This window comes from Octopus sinensis, linkage group LG2 (assembly GCF_006345805.1).
Source record: "Octopus sinensis linkage group LG2, ASM634580v1, whole genome shotgun sequence".
NCBI classification, from domain to species: domain Eukaryota; kingdom Metazoa; phylum Mollusca; class Cephalopoda; order Octopoda; family Octopodidae; genus Octopus; species Octopus sinensis.
In genome coordinates, this window is record NC_042998.1 from 104,713,648 (window position 1) to 104,734,460 (window position 20,813).

The 20,813-nt window shown below is 35.1% G+C and overlaps 1 protein-coding gene across 1 annotated transcript in view; it reads right to left on the reverse strand.

Annotated features, from left to right (window-relative positions):
• Positions 1-10,016, reverse strand: part of LOC115232389 — a 74,585-nt gene extending 64,569 nt beyond the window's left edge. The window contains exons 1-3 of the mRNA XM_029802246.2: positions 9,873-10,016; positions 7,434-7,501; positions 3,768-3,815 (exon numbers count right to left, since the gene is read on the reverse strand). Of these exons, the coding sequence (XP_029658106.1) occupies positions 3,768-3,815; positions 7,434-7,494 (109 nt within the window). The 5' untranslated portion in view covers positions 7,495-7,501; positions 9,873-10,016. The remainder of the gene's footprint in view (positions 1-3,767; positions 3,816-7,433; positions 7,502-9,872) is intronic.
• Positions 10,017-20,813: the final 10,797 nt, after the last annotated feature.

The following is a 20,813-nucleotide window of genomic DNA, read 5'->3' on the forward strand; positions in this document are numbered from 1 at the left end:
TATATGTATGGAATTATCGTTGTTTTTATTTCCAGGAGATTTCTAAATAAGGGGAGGTAGTGAGTGATTTTTTCCGGTGTAGGGGAGATAATCGCTTAAAAAATTTTTTTCCCATTTCCTTGTTAATTCTCTGTGTCAGTATGTTCGGATGGTTGAGTCTGGGTTTGTACTTTTCAATGAAGAATGTTCCTTGTTCAGTCTCATTGTGTTGTGATCGAAAGCACATTGGTAAAATGGGAAGATTAAAAATTGTGGCAGTAGTTGCTTTGCGCATTTCTCGATGTGCTCACTAAGAGGTATCATTCTATATTCTGGGAATGCAATCTGTTGTCGATGCAGTGTGCATCTGCGCCTGAGTGATAGTCCCGTGGAACCCACGTAGTCTTGGTGGCAGCCCGAGCATTTAATAACATAAATTATGTTTTCAGAGGCACAAGTAAAGTTAGATTTGATCTTAAATTTCTGTCCCTCTTTAAAGAAGAATTCTGATCCTTCCAATAGGTTAGGACATGTTGCACAGTTCGATCTACCACATTTTTAACTTTTGCATCCGTAATTTTAGAAGACAATTTTGCCTTTGTGAGAATCCAAAGTTGTCTTCTAAAATTACGGATGCAAAAGTTAAAAATGTGGTAGATCGAACTGTGCAACATGTCCTAACCTATTGGAAGGATCAGAATTCTTCTTTAAAGAGGGACAGAAATTTAAGATCAAATCTAACTTTACTTGTGCCTCTGAAAACATAATTTATGTTATTAAATGCTCGGGCTGCCACCAAGACACGTGGGTTCCACGGGACTATCACTCAGGCGCAGATGCACACTGCATCGACAACAGATTGCATTCCAGAATATAGAATGATACCTCTTAGTGAGCACATCGAGAAATGCGCAAAGCAACTACTGCCACAATTTTTAATCTTCCCATTTTACCAATGTGCTTTCGGATCATCAACACAAATGAGACTGAACAAGGAAACATTCTTCATTGAAAAGTACAAACCCAGACTCAACCATCCGAACATACTGACACAGAGAAATTAACAAGGAAATGGGAAAAAAAATTTTTTAAGCGATTATCTCCCCTACACCGGAAAAAATCACTCACTACCTCCCCTTATTTAGAAATCTCCTGGAAATAAAAACAACGATAATTCCATACAATATAAACATAACGTCACAAGAAATTTGAAAAGCTACACGCGAAACCGGTAATTTCTTTAAAATTTTAAAATTATGTCATTTTAAGGAAAGGAAAAAAATTTTTCCAATATTCTCCAGACATTTTGACACAAATATATATATTTTTAAACATTTAAGCCTTCTGTCGTTTTTTCACACTTTACTATTTTCTTATATATATATATATTATATATATATATATATGTATGTATGTATGTATGTATGTATGTATGTATGTATGTATGTATGTATGTATGTATGTATACGATAAGATAAAATTGTTGCCTCTTATTATGGAGACAAAAGGGTTTATAAGACTGCAAAAAAGAAGTGCTCAAAAGAAATCGAGACAAAGATAAAAAAAAACATTGATTAGACAACAAACATCAAATTCGAGTCAACGACTTTATATAACACCACGCTTCCATACATTTGACCATATATAAATATTACCATCGCCTTTAACATATAACGAATACATATATAAAAACACAGAAAGTAAAATTATATATGCTATTAAAAATACAAATATATAGAACGTCCTATCAAGAAGGTGTATACAATAGACTAAAAATTCTAAAGCGTGTCATGCGAATAAAAATCTAATTAAAATAAAATATCAATCGACTAAAAAATGTTCTTACTCCCCTCAATTAGAAATGTATTAAAAAATTTTATTTCATAAAACCAATGTAGGTTGGAGTCCAGGAGCGTAAAAAAGTTCCACAAAAAATCAAGTCAAGCACATTTATGGATACTTCGGGAGTTAACTGCCGCTGTTCGATTACGAGTTAAGGTGCATCTCGAGAATGACCCCCCACCTCATCAGGATGAACAGGAATTTCAATAATTAGTCGTCCGACAAATTGTGAACGACTTATATGTATAGCCTTTCCGGAAATGAAGGACATATACATCTGTGTTCGTTTGTGTTTCCTTTCTTTTATGTTTTACTTAAATTTGTGGGGAATTTATGTATGCATGCGGTGTGTCTAGGGATACAATATGTGTGGGAGTTTATATTGGGGATGTTGGAAAAAAGACTATTGAGTAGTTGTCCTCTTTACTGGGTTGTGTATGTTAGTCTATGTGTATGTGAGTGAGTTAGTCTACGTTCTGGTCGAACTCTTTGAGGGACTCCTAGGTATTGGGGGGGGGTGAAGTTGGGGGAACAGTAATTATATTTATAATGGGGCTCACAGTTATGATAGAATATACCTCCTTCTATGTGGGCAAGGGTTTAAAATTCCACTTCTCCTATTCAGGTAAATGTCTAGGAATTCGCTCTTTTCTCGGTCACGCATAACCCGCACTGTCTGCTGGTATTGAAATACGCTTTACATTTTTCCGGAATTTTCCACTGTATGCTGTACTCGATGGCGCTTTTTTCAATGACCATATGTGCTTGGCAGGGTTGTGGCGTTACGTCTCTCCAGGAGGTTATAATAACGGATTATGAAGGGTCCTTCCGTTGCTTCCACGTACTTTCGCACGTTTGGTTGCCAGTTTGGTCCACCTGCTGTTACGTATGTCTCTTGTGCAACGGTCTCTGTATTACAGTGGCCTCTGTCTCAAGTATGGGCCAACTTACTAAAATATTTTTTACATTGGGTGCACAGCTAAAGGAAATTCTCAGGGTGTGCCAATTAAATATTCTGCTGAAGCTATATGTACATGGAAAATGCTTATCTGCGAAGTGCAAGAAAATCTCATCTTTTTGGGTTTTAACACTTAAAGAGAAGAGTGGCGCTTTCTCTTGGAGAGGATAGGTGCTAGCATATTTGATGAAGACAGAAGAAAGAACAACATACAGGTGTATTAGTTTAACGCTCTGGAAGAATGGAAAAGTCTTCGGTGTTTCCAGCCTACACTCTTCTATGTATACATTTATCAGTGTATTTATATCTGTGTATAGTATACACTTGAATATTACAAATTCAAAAATGATAATTACACAGATATTCATATGTTGCATATATTTGTGTGATTATTATTTTTGAAATTGTAATGTTCATGTGTATACTATGCACAGGCATATATTTTGAATACTATCATTCTTCGTTAAAGTATTATCTCAAATACCTCATCTCTAATTTTGCTGGGTCACATTAACTGGTCATTTACATTTAATCATACAACCATTCATGTTTTCATGGTTTATAGATTATAGATTACAGATATAATTTCTTCCATAGTAAAAGAGAGCTAAATATGTAGTGATAAAAAGAAATATGGTGCAGACTAAAAGACCGTGGGATTGCTCCTAGCAAGTCATCTACCGAAACACAAGTCTAGGTGAGATTTTTTTTCTGAAAATCAGCAGTCGCCCATGCATACAGCCTCTCCTTTCCACTCCACTGATGTTATCCAAGGGAAACGCAAAGGCCAATACAGTTTAGCGCAAGTGCTGTCGCATCTCATTTCAACAGCAAAGGGAACTGGAACAATGTGAAGTATAGTGTCTTTCTCAAGAACTTGAACACAGACCGTTCCGAGAATTGAACTCATTACCTCATGATTGTGAGCTGACGATCATACCGCTGAGTCATATGCCTTCATGAAGATTAATTATGTAAAAATACTTACCAACCACCCGGTTAACACTGTTCGGTACATCACACGGTGCTTTAATCACTGCAAAAATATAAAGAGTTGGGTCTCATTATATCATTTAAATAACAATTTTATGCTTAAACCCATTTATTTATACTTAACATGATTTCATTCCAATATTCTTTCTAATTTTAGAACAAGGTCAGAAATTGGCTGGGAATGGGGAAGTTGATTAAAACGGCCTTAGTACTGAACCTGTACTGATTTTTATCGGAAACGAAACGTCGATGGACAAAGTTTATTTCGGCTGTATTTGAACGCAGAATGTAAATTGCCGGAAGAATTTCAATATCGATAACTCTTACAATGTAGGGGCGTTTACGTAGATCCTAAAAGAACAGTTGCAACATTCCCATATGAAACATTAATTTCGAGTGACTTCCTGTAAAATTTCCATTTTATAGGAGAGATGTAAATGAAGAGTTGTGGTGTTTAACTGCTCCCACGATTATAATAATTATTAGTGAAATCAGCTCGAGTTTTCAAGGTAGAATCAGGGAGAGAAATTTGCACGCTAGCACCACTATTCTCTTATATCGCGCCTCTCACTCTGTTATCGCTCTCTCTATCTCTCTCTCTTTCTTTCTCTCTCTCTCTCTCTATCTATCTATCTATCTATCTAACTGCATATCTGTCTGTCTGCTCCTTTCTGTATCTATCTATCTATATAAGAGTGTGATGATAGATGATGTTCGATCAAGCGCAGCAAGAGTCATCAGTGGAGTCCCATAAGGTACTGTATTTGGCCCACTTTTTTTTCATTATTTATATCAATTGCATCATTGGCGTTCATCAATTGCAATATTAGAACTTTTGCGGATGACTAAGATTCTGAAAGTCGTCGACCGAGCAGGAGAGCGGACAAATCTCCAACTGGCTCACCTCGATAATAACCCGATGGCAGTTAAACACAATATGCACTTAAACAAAAGTAAATTTGAATTAATCCATCTCCTTAAAGAGACTGCGCTTTAGCTATTATACATTCTTCTCTCGAGCGAAAACCTCGTGACACCAAACACCTCTGGAGGACCCACATCAACAGCAAATCCGACACTACTCGCAGGGCGAGCTCCTGGAACCTCAAGACCTTTCAGTCTAGAGACGCTGTTACATTATCCTTCCATTCTCCCTTATTCTTCTCTATATTTGCCCGCCCTTATCTTGAATACTGCTGCCTGCAGACTAATCACAAGGAAAATACACATGACAGATCTTGATTATTGTAATCGTATAGAGGAATACAAACTTTGTTCCCGCTAACGCTGCCGTGAAGACTATATCATTTCTATGATGTAGTATATACTCCAATAGTTCTGCACAAATGATGATGACATCAGCTTAAAACGTCAATCAAGGGTGGGACCCCGTTCCAACTATCTTCTACAAAAATCATGCACGCGTCACATCATAACGCTAAAACAGAACTATTTCACATCAACTAGCCCTGCTCTCTTAAACTTCATACCAAGATACATAAGGGAACAAGAAAAATATCTCATAACATTCTAAAGTGTGCTGAACGACTATCTCTTACAAATTCCAGGAAAACCACCTACAGCAGAACATATCTCTGTAAATAATAACTCTTTATTTATTCGAATGTGCTATGGTTCCCTAAGTATATTTTTTCCAGGTGTTGATAGTAAGGCAGACATAGCCTGTATCAATTCTGGCCGAAACTTACCAAAGTATATGCATACAAACATATATACCTACATACACATATACACATATACAATAATCACACGACTATCTCGGGTGTTACCTTTGAAGAACCCTAGCGATAGGTGAAAATCTGTGAAATAGAAACAGTATTGTAGTGTATAATTTTTTATTATTTTTATAATTTGTATATATATATATTATTATAAATGCAAAACAAACCGCAGAGGAATCGATGTAAACTTAAATAAGAAACTGCATGCTTAAATAATGAACGGCGATATGGCGAGAGATTACTGTAATATATATATATATATATATATATATATATATATATATATATAATATATATATATATATATATGCATAAATGCATATATTGTCGTTCAGTGCTCGAAATGAGTAGATAGACATCCAACAAATGATGAAGGGTCGTTTTTTTTTTATATTACTTGTCCTGTTTTCCAATTGTCTCTCTCGTTGTTTGCGTATTGAACTCATTTGTTTTCTTATTTAATGTTGTTTACTGTTGTTGATGTCCTGTAGCCATAAATGTACACACACACACACACACATATATATTATATATATATGCATAAATGCATATATTGTCGTTCAGTGCTCGAAATGAGTAGATAGACATCCAACAAATGATGAAGGGTCGTTTTTTTTTTATATTACTTGTCCTGTTTTCCAATTGTCTCTCTCGTTGTTTGCGTATTGAACTCATTTGTTTTCTTATTTAATGTTGTTTACTGTTGTTGATGTCCTGTAGCCATAAATGTACACACACACACACACACACATATATATTTATATATATATGCATATATATGCATATATTTCATTAAATCGTTATATGTAATTTTTCTGCCCATTTCAACAGAAGTTGTCAAATACGGATATTGGATTCTTGTAGGAGTGGCTGTGTGGAAAGTAGCTTGCTTACCAACCACATGGTTTGGGGTTCAGTCCCACTGCGTGGCGCCTTGGCCTACTATAGCCTCGGGCCGACCGAAGCCTTGTGAGTGGATTTGGTAGACGGAAACTGAAAGAAGCCCGTAATATATATGTATATATATATATGTGTGTGTGTGTGTGTGTGTGTGTGTGTGTGTGTGTACGTGTGTGTATATGTTTGTGTGTCCGTGTTTATCCACCCACATCGCTTGACAACCGATGCTGGTGTGTTTACGTCCCGTAACTTATTGGTTCGGCAAAACTGACAGATAAAATAATTACTAGGCTTACAAAGAATAAGTCCTGGGGTCAATTTGCTCGACTAAAAGCGGTGCTCCAGCTTGGCTACAGTCAAATGATTGAAGCAAGTAAAAGAGTAAAAGAGTAAAAGAGTGTATTTCGTGATTGCATTTGATTTGTAATGTGTTTTATAGGAGACTGTATTGTAAGTGCCGATTTTGTTGGAATTAGTTTGTCTAATAAATTAAAATACACGCACTGGATGTAATTCACTTTTTACAGCTTTTTACGAATTTGTGAGAAAATTTTCGTTACAAGACTTTGGTCTTAGTAATAGCATATTAACCCACCAATATTTTACTTTTCTGGTGTTTGTTATGTTATGTAGCTTGTGTTTGTGTTTCTTGGTGTAATATCGCGTTCCTCTTATGTGTTTTTAATTTTCTATGTCTGTATACATATGTTTTTTCGTTTGCTTTTATTTTTCCTAGTGCAGAAATAAGTAAGCAAATGAAATATGTGAAATATTTATGGGCACAATGTAAACAAAAGAGTAACAAGACAGTATATAACACGCACATAGTAATGACAACTTGTGAATAAGTGAAACTTGTTTATAAACGGATGACAGATATACAATTGGACATTGAGGAGATATAGGTATGACGACATATATGTATGAAGTTTCTACGCTAAATAGCAACTTGACTTTATACTCTGTACATAAATTAATGCTTGTATGGGGGAATACATAGGAGCATAAAATTTACTTACCTTCCGGTTTTAGTTGTGCGTTCGCTATACATAAACTGCTTAAAAGCAGAAGATACCACATGTTTTTCCTGAAATAATTATGATTAGAGTTTGAACGAGAAAAATATATGTATATCAATACCTCAATCAAAAGAAGAGTAACGAAATTCGGTGTTGCTTTCTGATTTGCCTGAACCTGCTATGGGAAATGAAGTAATACCATAACACTATAGACCTGGTCGGTAAATAAAGGCCCAGATGATGGTGTTACATTCGGCGAATGTATTATAATTACCCATTCATCACATTCGGTGAGTGGCTTCACCAAAAATCTACACAAAATCCTCGTATCTAATTACACAAATATGACTTGCTCCCAACCATAACTATTGTAGAACATGCACTCTCTGTCTTCTTCATCGCGGGGTCAACGCATTACCTTTAATTTCTTAAGAACGAGGCTTTGTCTGAGCTAAATATATAATTATTAGAAGAAAGTGACACTGCAGTGAAATAACAGGACGTATTGTAATTCAAAGAATAAGATTCGCAGAAGTACATGTATTTACAACATTGACATACAGGCGCAGGCGTAGCTGTGTGGTAAGAAGCTTACTGCCTAAAAACATAGATCTAGGTTCAGTCCTACTGCGTGACACCTTGTGCGAGTGTCTTCTACTATAACCTCGGGCCGATGAAAGATTTGTGAATGGATTTGGTTGACGGAAACTGAAGGAAGCCCGTCTTATATATATATTATGCATATATCTCTGTGAACGTTTCTTTGTGTTTGTGTTTGTCACCCCACCATCGCTTGACAACCAATATTGATGAGTTTACGTGCTCGAACATAGCGGTTCAGCCAAAGAGAATGGTAAGAGTAAGTACTAGGCTTTGAAAAAGTCCTAGGGTCGATTTCTTCGACTAAAACTCTTTAAGGAGGTGCTCCAGCATTGCTGCAGTCAAATGATCTGAAACAAGTGAAAGAATAAAAGAATAAATACACCGATAATCCATATGACATTATAAATAAAATTTAAATACATACAATAAATGTTTAATGAGGCGAGCTGGCAGAAACGTTAGCACGCCGGGCGAAATGCGTAGCCGTATTTCGTCTGCCGCTACGTATTGAGTTCAAATTCCACCGAGGTCGACTTTGCCTTTCATCCTTTCAGGGTCGATAAATTAAGTACCAGTTACGCACCGAGGTCGATGTAATCGACAATCCGTTTGACTGTCCTTGTTTGTCCCCTCTGTCTTTAGCCCCTTGTGGGTAGTAAAGAAATAGGTATTTCGTCTGTTTTTACGTTCTGAGTTCAAATTCCGCCGAGGTCGACTTTGCCTTTCATCTTTTCGGGTTTGATAAATTAAGTACCAGTAGCGTAGTGGATCGATCTTATCGACTGGCTCCCTCCCCAGAAATTTTGAGACTTGTGCCGAAAGTAGAAAAGAATCGTTAGCTTGGCGTGGGCATTTCATCCGTCTGTGCGTTCTGAGTTCAAATACTGCCGGGATGCTAATCTACATTAGAGAAAGAAATCTCCAAAGTAAAACCTAAGGCCTTGGTAGTCCCCGGTTTTGTCAATTCTTATGTCACAGCGGTGAAAATCATCTTGAGCCAATAGGTGAGGGTAATGCAGTGCAAGTTACACCCACCGAAAATTATTTATCTGCACAGGTACTTCTTGAAAACCGAATCTTAGTAATATCATTGAATGCATGCATTCATGCTTATATATATATATATATATATATATATAGTTCAGCAAAAATTTAGATTCAGATGAATATGGTACTTAAGTTAAAGGCACCAGAATTTGGTATGGTGTCATCCATATAAATCAAATGGGGTGATTATAATCAAAATAAGCAACAAGGATATCCAAAGGTAGTGTAGTACAACGTTTCATGCTACTTCATTTAATTAAACAATGTATTACATCAGTTTTAAAATGTAGAGCACTCTTCAGTCACATATAGAATTTTAAAAATTAAATTGACAATGTTCATTTTTATACTTATTCCATTTGCCAACATTACAGACCTCTCTGTCTATATACCTACTCTCTTTGAAATGTTGGCAAATGGAATAAGTATAAAAATGAACATTGTTAATTTAATTTTAAAAATTCTATATGTGGCTGAAGAGTGCTCTACATTTTAAAACTGATGTAATACATTGTTTAATTAAATGAAGTAGCAAGAAACGTTTGTGCTACACTACCTTTGGATATCCTTGTTGCTTATTTTGATTATATATATATATATATATATATATATATATACACATAATATTGATAGGCATATATTAGATATACATATATATGTGTGTGTGCGTATACATAAATCGAAATGGCTCATATTCTATATAAGTGTATGTAAAATTAAATCTGGATAGAAAGAAGCTTCTATAGGTTGAGAAAATAAAAGTTGGAAGCAATGAAACTTAAAACTTACAGATGTAAATTGAGTCGTAAATACAAGCACACACATTCACAAGGGCAGTGACAACTGATTATATTCGGTTATGCCAATCACTCATATATAAGCATGTGCATATGTACACAGTCTGGTTATTGATCCATTTCTGCTTCTTTGTATCTGCAGCATATACTTTTTCTTGACCTGTATGAATGTGTATGTATGCGCGTGTGCATGTAGGCGTCTCTTTGCTTGTGTGTGTGTGTTTGTGTGTATGTATGTGTGTGTGTCGGTGTTTTAAGCGAGAGGACACACAAAAAAAGCATTTGTAAGTGTGAAAATACTGTCAAAATTCATCTGCTTTCACAGTAATACAAGCATTACATGACATTAATCATAACAAAATATTCGTTTATATAAATAAATGTCACTGTTGTGAAGGATCAATTTGAATATTTTGCGCTTTTGTTTTTCATTTTCCACAAATATTCAATATTTTGTTTTCTACGAAAGAAGTTTCTGAGAGAAATTCCTTTCGCAAAACACACACACACACATACACACACACACACACACTCACTCCCTCAGTCATTGCTCTCTTGAGGCTGAAGAACTTTGAAAAAAAAAAGAGAAAGTTTACTGTAGCATCCACAAATTTTTGACGCTTTCCAGTATAACATTTCATGTCTAATCTTGTCTTTACCATCTTTGTATCTTTATATCGATGTGTACAAACTTTTTAATATTTTTTCAATAAAAATATATAAAATAATCGCTGTTCATGAATTCCAGTTTGAATTCTATCATGTAAGATAAAAATGAAGTTGGTTTGTGATATAACGGAAGTAACTTTTCTCTGAAAATTGATTCAATATTTCAAAATTGATTATCACTTTATGTTCATTGATTTAGTCAGGAGGTTAAAGATTTGATAAATAACTAAATAATATGGTTCTCAATGGTATTTTATCCTATACAAACCTATACTTTGCTTTACTGCTGAAGCAAAAAAAAAAAACCCCACAATTTAAAGGAGTTCAAAGTATAAAAAATTTATGTCCTTAATTCCCCATCTAAATCCCATTATTCTATTCCCTATTCTTTCGTTTCCGCTGTTATACTCCTTTAGTTCGGAATTTGTACCGCATGGAAACATTATCGGGGTTCCCCTATTTTCAATATGTGCTATATGTGACTTAGATCCCAGTTGGCTGATTCTATATGTTTGGAAGCCATGTGGTCGCATGCTATAGAAGAATGCATACACACACACATAAGTACTATATAAATGAATGTGTACGTGCGTAAGCATTCCTTTTATTCTTTTATTCTTCCACGTGTGTCAGCCTTGAGACTGTGGCCATGCTGAGGCCTTGAAACGGTGCGTCCTCGAGAAAAAAAAAAGATTTGTTATCCGAAATATTTATCCGAAAATGGCGGTGCCCCAGCATGGCCACAGCTCATAAGCTGAAACTAGAATCAATCAAAATCCCAAGGACAACATTTTGTTAAACAGTAATAAAAAAAGCGTAAGTTGTTACAAGGAATAACTGACCCTTTAGATCGCCACATTTATCTCTACCTGTCTTTCTCTGTCTTTTTACGGTTTCGCTCTCTGGCATTCTGTCAGTTTCGACGACAATAGTTCCAGTTAACCTGACCAGCAGAACATCCTGCTCGTGAAATAAACGTGTGAGTGGTTGAGCACTCCACAAACACGTATATCGTTAATGTAGTTCTCAGAGAGAGATTCAGCGTGACACAGATGAGGATAGAGCTTTCAAATATTGTTACTACACGAAGGTGTATTGCATTTAACATTATTTGGAAAATATTGCACCACATACAGAAATAACAACAAAACCTTCCTATTTTGTACCAATGATTCTATCACATTCTTACATTCAAGGACGAAATTCTAAATAATGAATTTGTTCTCTATCAAATGTACTGAGTATTCCTTCAGTTTAAAGTGAAATTGTTTTATGAAATTGTATTATTATAACATAAAAATATTAATATATAATTATTTATATGTGTATATTTGATATACACAATGTAATATGTGTAAATGTAATATGTGACAATTATTCGGTAGCCAGGATAAAACTCAGAGTTTCGGATGCCAAGGTGGAAATTCACGCCGCTATCTCTTCAGTTATCCGGCCATTGGAAACACGTTATTTATACCTGTATGTATGTTTGTATGTATGTATGTATGTTTGTATGTATGTATGTATGTATGTATGTATGTATGTATGTATGTATGTATGTATGTATGTATGTATGTTTGTATGTATGTATGTATGTATGTATGTATGTATGTATGTATGTATGTATGTATGTATGTATGTATGTATGTATGTATGTATGTATGACTGAATGGGTGAATGTACAATGGGGTGAAAAGTTCCTAGCCCCGTTAGTGTATGGAAGTTTCTGTACAGTTTATGTTTGCCTCACTGCACTCACGAAATTCAGCATCAGCCATTTGCAATAATAGATGACGAATGCCCAAATAAAAATTAGTATCCCAGAACTAAATTTTTAACAACAGGAATATAAGTGTGTTCAACAGTGAAACCATTTAAAGTCTAGTCTTGTAAAATAATATTAGAGAAAAAAATGTCAAAATAGTATTAAAAGCAAAGGCTCTGGAATTTTGTCAACATAACTTACGAATCAGTCTGTTAAGGTTATGAGCTCAAATTAAATTCAAATATTGAAATTGTCAGAGACGAGAGTAAAGTTGTATTTTTTCTGTCACTAATTTACCTCAGTCTATCAACTCACACGCGCGCACGCACGTACGCGCACACACTCGCATCGCACGCACACATGCACATGCATATATATCTATATACATGTGTGTATACGGATGTGTATGTATGTGATTGTGTGTGTGTGTGTGTGTGTGTGTGTGTGTGTGTGTGTGTGCGTGTGTATCAGTGGCCGGCATATGAAAAATACGTTTGAAGGTGAAAATTATAAATGCAAAAAGAAATTTTTTTCATTTGCCAATATGCTGAAAAATAGCCGCTAAATTGTCTAACCACATAAAATATTTCACTTATGTTATTACAACATGTGTCGAAACGAGGAAAGCAACCCAACAGAAATGATAAAAATATAGTTATCACCGAATCGGTTTCGATTTCTGGATTAATCCAAAAAAGGATTTTCCCTTCATCAGCGAGGAACACAAAATGAAAATAAATGAAATAATTAGAAATGCCCACGGAAAGGCAGATGCAAAGTCATTAATACATTTAAGTACCCTAAATATATCCAAATGGATGTGTCTAAGTATTTCATTTATTTTTATTTCGTGTTCCTCACTGATGAAGGAAAAAATCCTTTTTGAATTAATCCAGAAATCAGAACCGATTCGAAGATAACTATATTTTTATGAATTTCTGTTAGCTTGCTTTCTTCGCTTCAACACCTGGTATTTTATGTGTTTAGACGATTTAGCGTCCATTTTCCAGCATATTGGCAAAGAAAATGTTTTCTTTTCCCCCTATATATATATATATATCACCGTGACCGTGACCGACCAGGCCATCAGATGTTGTTACACATCGGTGGTCACAATGCGATTCGCATTGTTTTAGCCTTCAAATGACGCCACCCCGCTGGCTAAGCGAGCAGGCCAACAGAAGAAAGAGTGAGAGAAAGTTGTGGCGAAAGAGTACAGTAGGGATCGCCACCACCCCCTGTCGGAGGATTGTGGAGCTTTAGGTGCTTTCGCTCAATAAACACTCACGACGCGCGGTCTGGGAATCGAAACCGCGATCTTACGACCGCGAGTCCGCTGCCCTAACCACTAGGCCATTGCGTCTCGACATACATTTATATATATATATATATATATACATATATATATATATATATACATATATATATATATATATATATATATATATATATTATATATATATATACATATATATATATATATATATATATATATATATATATATATTATATATATTATATATATAATATATATACATATATATATATATATACATATATATATATATATATATATATATATATATATATATATATATATATATATACATATATATATATATATATATATATATATATATATATATATAATATATATATATATATTATATATATATATATATATATATATATAAAACTGTAGTTGTGTGAGTGTCTGTCCCCTTCGATTTAGATTCCTAACTACTCCCACATTTTGCGGTGCAGTTTAACCAAATTCGGGTATCTTATAGTCGTGATTCATATCGAGCCCGTCTGAGTATTAGCGCGCGTCTACGATGAGTCTACGAAATAATTTAACATCACTTTTTATTCCATTTTAATGCATAATTTTTCGTGTGTCGATGGCGGCGGAGTTGGCGTCCATGGTCACACCTGCACCTGTTTGCTTCTCCCCCTTCTTCCCTCCCTCGTGAAGCTGTGGGGAAGGGAGTGTAAGGAAATCAACCTCGTAAAGCGTTGTCAAGGAGACCAGCGTTCTTTTAGAACAACGACTTCATGGCTTGAAGACACCAAAACAGAAATGGCTAAGAAAGCCCGAATTGGCATCTATAAGGGAAGTAACTCTCTAAAAATGCTTATATAGTTATTTCCCTTACAAACCCGAGCAACGCCGGGCGATACTGCTAGTATATATATATATATATATATATATTATATTAAATTAGAGATAAAACCACTATTAGGCAAATCATACAATGAAAAACTTAAGCCAATACATAAGATTATTTAATTTATATTATTTAAATATATAACAAAATTATTAAAAAAATATAATTAATATAACACTACGATCGTTTCATTGATTAAACCTCGCCAAGTTAAATATTTAAACCACCTGATGAATGACTGTAACTCGAAAATTTAAAGAAATTAACAGCCATGAAACGATCGGAGTGTTATATTAATTATATTTTTTTAAATAATTTTGTTATATATTTAAATAATATAAATTAAATAATCTTATGTATTGGCTTAAGTTTTTCATTGTATGATTTGCCTAATAGTGGTTTTATCTCTAATTTAATATAATATAATATTTTGATATAAATTTGGATTCAAAGCTAAATCTGATTTTTCCCTGTAAGTTTGGATTTATTCCCTAATATTTATTATATATATATATTTTTTTTCTTCTTCTTGTACTTGCATTTTACCTTGTATTTTATTGTGCAGTTTTATTGTTACGTCCTGTTTTTGTTACATTTTTTCGTGCTTGTCTTACCCCTCTGCGAGGTTATTTTATTTTAATTCTCTCGCAGGAAGGCCTAGTATTGACGAGTCATGTCCTGTCTTGCCTTCGAATCACGCTTAAGTCTACTAGCGACAGCTGATGATTGGGGATTTTCCTTGTGTAGCTTGTCCTGTACCTTGTTTTTCTGTTGTAAATAATGTTTGTCCCGTTTTCGTTCTCGTCATATTCCGCGTCTCTGTCTTTCTTTTGTAAAAAAAATGGCTTTTCCGTTTTCGTTTCTGTTGAGTTCTACGTCTTTTTGTGGTGTCCTGTACTTACGTATATATATTTATATATGCATGTATATATACATGTAGATGTAGGTACGTACATATATGTTTGTATGTATGCATATATTTTATTTATTACACTATTGTCTGACAGCGCTTCGCGTCTGGTTCGTTCGATTCTTCGCTTCGTTCCGTTTCTTATCCTCCCAGTATTGTTTTATAATATAATTATGACGCGAAATTCTCTCCCTTTGCTTTACCTTCCCCCCTCTCTCACCCTCTTCCTCATCTCTCTCTCAGCCGCGTGTCTTCCTCTATCTCTCTCTCTCTCTCACTCCTCCTCACTTTTGTCACTGCTAATCCTTTTGCACGCTGCTTTCAAACCGTAAAGTCATGTTTCCATGCGCTTGCCAGAACCTCTTCCGTCCCAGCCAGAACAAAGGTCTTTTCTTTTGTTTTTCGCGTTTGTTTTCTTGTTTATTTTGATTTCTCGCATTGTATTTTATTTCTCGTTTTGTATTTTCTTGTACATGTATTTTTATCTTGTATTTTATTGTGCAGTTTTATTGTTACGTCCTGTTTTGTTACATTTTTCTTCGTGCTTGTTTTACCCCTCTGCGAGGTTATTTTATTTTAATTCTCTCGCAGGAAGGCCCAGTATTGACGAGTCGTGTCCTGTCTTGCCTTCGAAACACGCTTAAGTCTACTAGCGACAGCTGATGATTGGGGATTTTCCTTGTGTAGCTTGTCCTGTACCTTGTTTTTCTGTTGTAAATAATGTTTTCCCGTTTTCGTTCTCGTCATATTCCGTGTCTCTGTCTTTCTTTTGTAAAAAAATGGCTTTTCCGTTTTCGTTTCTGTTGAGTTCTACGTCTTTTTGTGGTGTCCTGTACTTACGTATATATATTTATATATGCATGTATATATATATGTAGATGTAGGTACGTACATATATGTTTGTATGTATGCATATATTTTATTTATTACACTATATATATATATATATATATATATATATATATATATATATATATATATATATATATATATATATAGGGAGAATTCACGAAAAACAACAGACGAAGATAGGTGGTGTAGAAAACAAAGAGAGGTATTAGTATAACGCTCGGGAATTGAAAAAGTCTTTAACGTTTCGAGCGTACGCTCTTCCACAGAAAGGAACACAGAAAGAAACAGGGAGAGAAAAAAAATGTGTGTAGTGACTACTTGGGCTACCTGGTGTCATCCACGATTGGATTATATTTCCGCTGGATCTATTTCAGGAATTCCGTAGTGTTAGTTGCGATAGTAATATTTGATGGAGGACGGAAGATAGATTTGGTACTAGTCTTTATTCAGTACGACGATTGTTTCGAGTCATCCTGAAACTGTCCTTTATGGGTAGGATTTTGTGCATCTAACTGTATTGCATGAGTCTGTGCAATTTGTTTCACATCAGGTAGTGCATAAAGAAGGGGATGTCCCAGTAGATAAACTGAAATGTCATAGGCATGTTGTCCCTGCCTGCTGAATCTTGGTTATGACCGGCTAACGACTATCCGTGGGTGTATAAAGTATGACGTAAGTGATAAAATATAGAGAATACAATCTAAGAAAGGAAGATTAGATTTTGGTTTACGGGTAGGGTGTGCATTCCCGATCACGAACACACAGTCACGCAAGTGTACAGATACACACACATTCGCCTACACACAACACACGCACACCGTAAATTACAGACACAGAATCATAAAAGAAAGAGTAAAATTGTCAAAAAGATTATATTAGTATTAAGGGGCAGGATTCTACGTTCATTGAGCATATACACATATATTGGCGTACCGACACACACACACACACACACACACACACACACACACACACACACACCACACACACACACACACACACACACACGTGTCATCAGTATGTGATTAATGGTGCTTGTTGGCTATCCAGAAGTAGAATGCATGGCAACCTCCATCATTTATCTCATACCCCACTGCAAAGTAGGATCAGTTACGAATAATCCCTCTCTGGTGGCGACTGTTAGTGGACATACACACACGTACGCTGGAATTTTTATGCATACACAAAATCGTACATATATGAAAATATGCATTTAATCATTCATTTGTTTATTTATTTTTTATCTATTTAATCTTATTGGTATGTTGGTGGTATGTTCTAATGTAGGGCACTGTAAAATAGTTGCTTACATTTGCACGTTGACGCATTCGTATGTGTATTTCCTCAGTGCATTCAAAACATCCATTTACACGAGAGCCCACTGGTAGTGGTCTATATTACAGGTGTCGCTCCGCATCTTATAAAGAGCATTTATGTATCTATGTATTTATTACATGGAAAATGCAAGCATGAAAAGTAATCTTCTTAAGATTATAAACCTGGAAAAGTACAGGACAAGTTATTACACCATGAAAAGCATAGGAGAAGCTATTCTAATAAAGTAAAGAATAAGAAACTTTTTACTTAAAATATTGCAGCAAAGAATGCCAGTTTTCTTAATTTATCACTCTTTACAGTTATCATCTTTTAAATTTATTGTACAAAACTGTTCAGCTAATTTGTAAGCTTGTCTAATTAGTCACTATTTTCGGTATTTAAGGTAGTAAATTAGCCAAATTCTACTTAAATAAGTATAGCGTTATTTGTAAACTATAATAAATAAAGTTTTAATATTCAAATTTTAGTTTTAGCTGCAATATTTAAAAAAGTTTCTTATTCTTTACTTTACTAGAAGTAATAGCTACTCCTTTACTTTTCCAGGTGTAAAAACTTGCTCTGTACTTTTCCAGGTTTATAATCTTAAGAATATTACATTTCATGCTCGAATTTTTCCATGTAATCCATGATTTTTCCAGGCATTGCTGTTATATGATAATTAATAAATGTGTCAATTAATAATTTAAGATTTTACCTTATAAAATACTGAAAGATAATATTTCAAATTTTCCATGTAAGTGATGATATCTCAATATTTTTTCATGTTTAATTTAAATATATGTTATGATTGAATTATTTGATGTAACCCATCCACACCAAATAAATGGCAGGGATTTTTACCATGTTGTTGGTTGCACCATGGCTCACCAAAAGTTACAACAAGACCCCAAAACCATCAGTTACCAGGCTCACCCTAAGTAACCTAATTTTGCAATATTGGGAGGACACAGGATTCATTCAACAAAAAAATTCCAATGATTCTTTAGAAATATGTAAACTTAAACAAATACATATACACACACAATGATCCAAACTGAAGTCATTAATTAGGTTATAGATAAGTGGGTAGCTTAATTTGTATATTCGTGCAGAACACAACTACTAATATAAATTCGTAAATTATTATACTAATAAAATCCGAAGTAAATTTAAATATTACGAACGTTCGCTGTTGAATAAGAATGCGAACTCATTTCTTCTATACTACTGAATTTTGTCAAAGAGTGGGAGTCTCACGGTTTATCAGTGACATTGCTCGAGGAAAGAAGATCAGAAAGTCTTTTGTAATGAACGATCAACAAATTGTAAAATTCTTCTTCGAAGATGCTTTTCTATTTTTGCACTTCGGTAATGTAGCAGTACTATACGAGGTAGTATTAAAAAGTTCCCGGACTAATTCTGTAGCGCACCAACAGATGGCAGCAGACGGCTGCGTGCGCAACTTTCATGAGGTATTGTGCCAATGACATCGCTGTGTTTACTCTCTAACTCGTGAAATGTATGCTTTTCTAACCACGTGTATGCTGTAGTCTGCGATTTTGTCATGGACAATAATTTGGAGCAAAGAGCCAACGTAAAATTTTACTTTAAGCTTAGACAGTGAACATGCTTCGGCAAGCTTATAGTGACAAAGCAATCGGTTGTACGCAATGTTTCGAGTGGCACGGGTGCTTCAAAAGCAGAACATCGTTGGAAAGCGATGAGCGATCTGGAAGAGCTGGCACGAGCTTAGTTCCCAGAAATGGGGAGAAAATTCACCAGCTTGTGCATGAGGACCATCGGAGGACAATCAACGGTATTGCTAATGTTGTTGATCTATTGTATAGGTCCGTGCAGGCAATACTAACGCCTGGAATCTTCAACCCGTCACCGAGCTTTCCTGTCACCGAACTTTTCTCATTCGTGAGTTTCGGTGCTGTCTTTTTGTCAAACGTCTTACCGTCCGACGTCTTTTTTTCCGATGATTTTTTTGTCCAAAGACAAATCCTATCGATAAAATTCTCAATGATTATTTGATTTTGATGTTCACCTTGTTTTCTAAAGAGTTTATTTAAAACTGGACAAAAATGCATTGGACAAAACACAATGACTTCGGCCAACAGACGAAGACGAAGTGACGTTGAACAAAGTGACATCGGACGAAAAGTCGGGTCACGGTGTCGTTCTCACTAAAAACGTGGTATCGCTTCCGCATCCGCTCTGTCCGCCGGATTTAACAAGAGATAGAATTCCTGGTCGGATTCCAAAAGTGGTAGGAACACTAGGACCGGTGTATTGCTGCACAAGGTGACTATCTCAAAGGAGTAGATGTTAAAACTTAGGTAAATAAGTTATTTTTTTTATTAAACATAACTAGTCCGGGAACCCTTTGGTACTACCGCGTATATTTAAATGTATACTTAATCTCCTTCACGCACTGAAAACGATTTATATTATTTAAATTGACACCCACTTATGCATTTACGCTGTGTGTGTGTGCGCGCGTGTGTATTATATGGTGGCAAGTGGCTTAGTGGTCAGAGTTTTGCATTCATGATCGTAAAATTGAGGTTTCGAAACCTGGACTGGGTGATGCGTTGTGTTCTTAAGCATAATACTTCGTGTCACGTTGCTCCAGCCCATTCAACTGGCAAATATGAGTTATCCTACGATGGACTAGCGACCCACCAGGAGGAGAATGTATACGCCTCAGATTCCAGGAAACCGGATTTATGACCCGATGGCTCTTGAACATTGTAGGTTAAAACATGAACATTTATTAAATATGTTCATGTTTTAATCTATGATATTAAATTTTATCTTAAATAGATATGAAAACCTTTATATTTTTCTTAAACTCAGTCAATGTTACATTTATCTTTGAATATTTCGCTCGGGGAAATATCTTCTCACCAATTATCAGCTATTATAAGATGGACTTCTCTATTGTAGACGACAAATGCTTCTTCAGCAAAGTTTTTACATCAAAACCCGCTCTGACCATTTGCTTTTGTGATCAAATGATTGTAATGTACATTATCTCACTCTCTCCTTCAAATTTACATTGCTTGTAGATCGCAGACCACATCGAGGTTATTATTATTGTAGTTCTGTATTCTGCCGTATTCTACTTAACGTCCAAAATGCCTAGCTACAGTCATTTGTACCATTAACTAATACAAAATAAACAGCATACATGTTGTTTAATCTCTCTATATATAAAAATGAGAATGTGTGTGTGTCTGTCTGTCT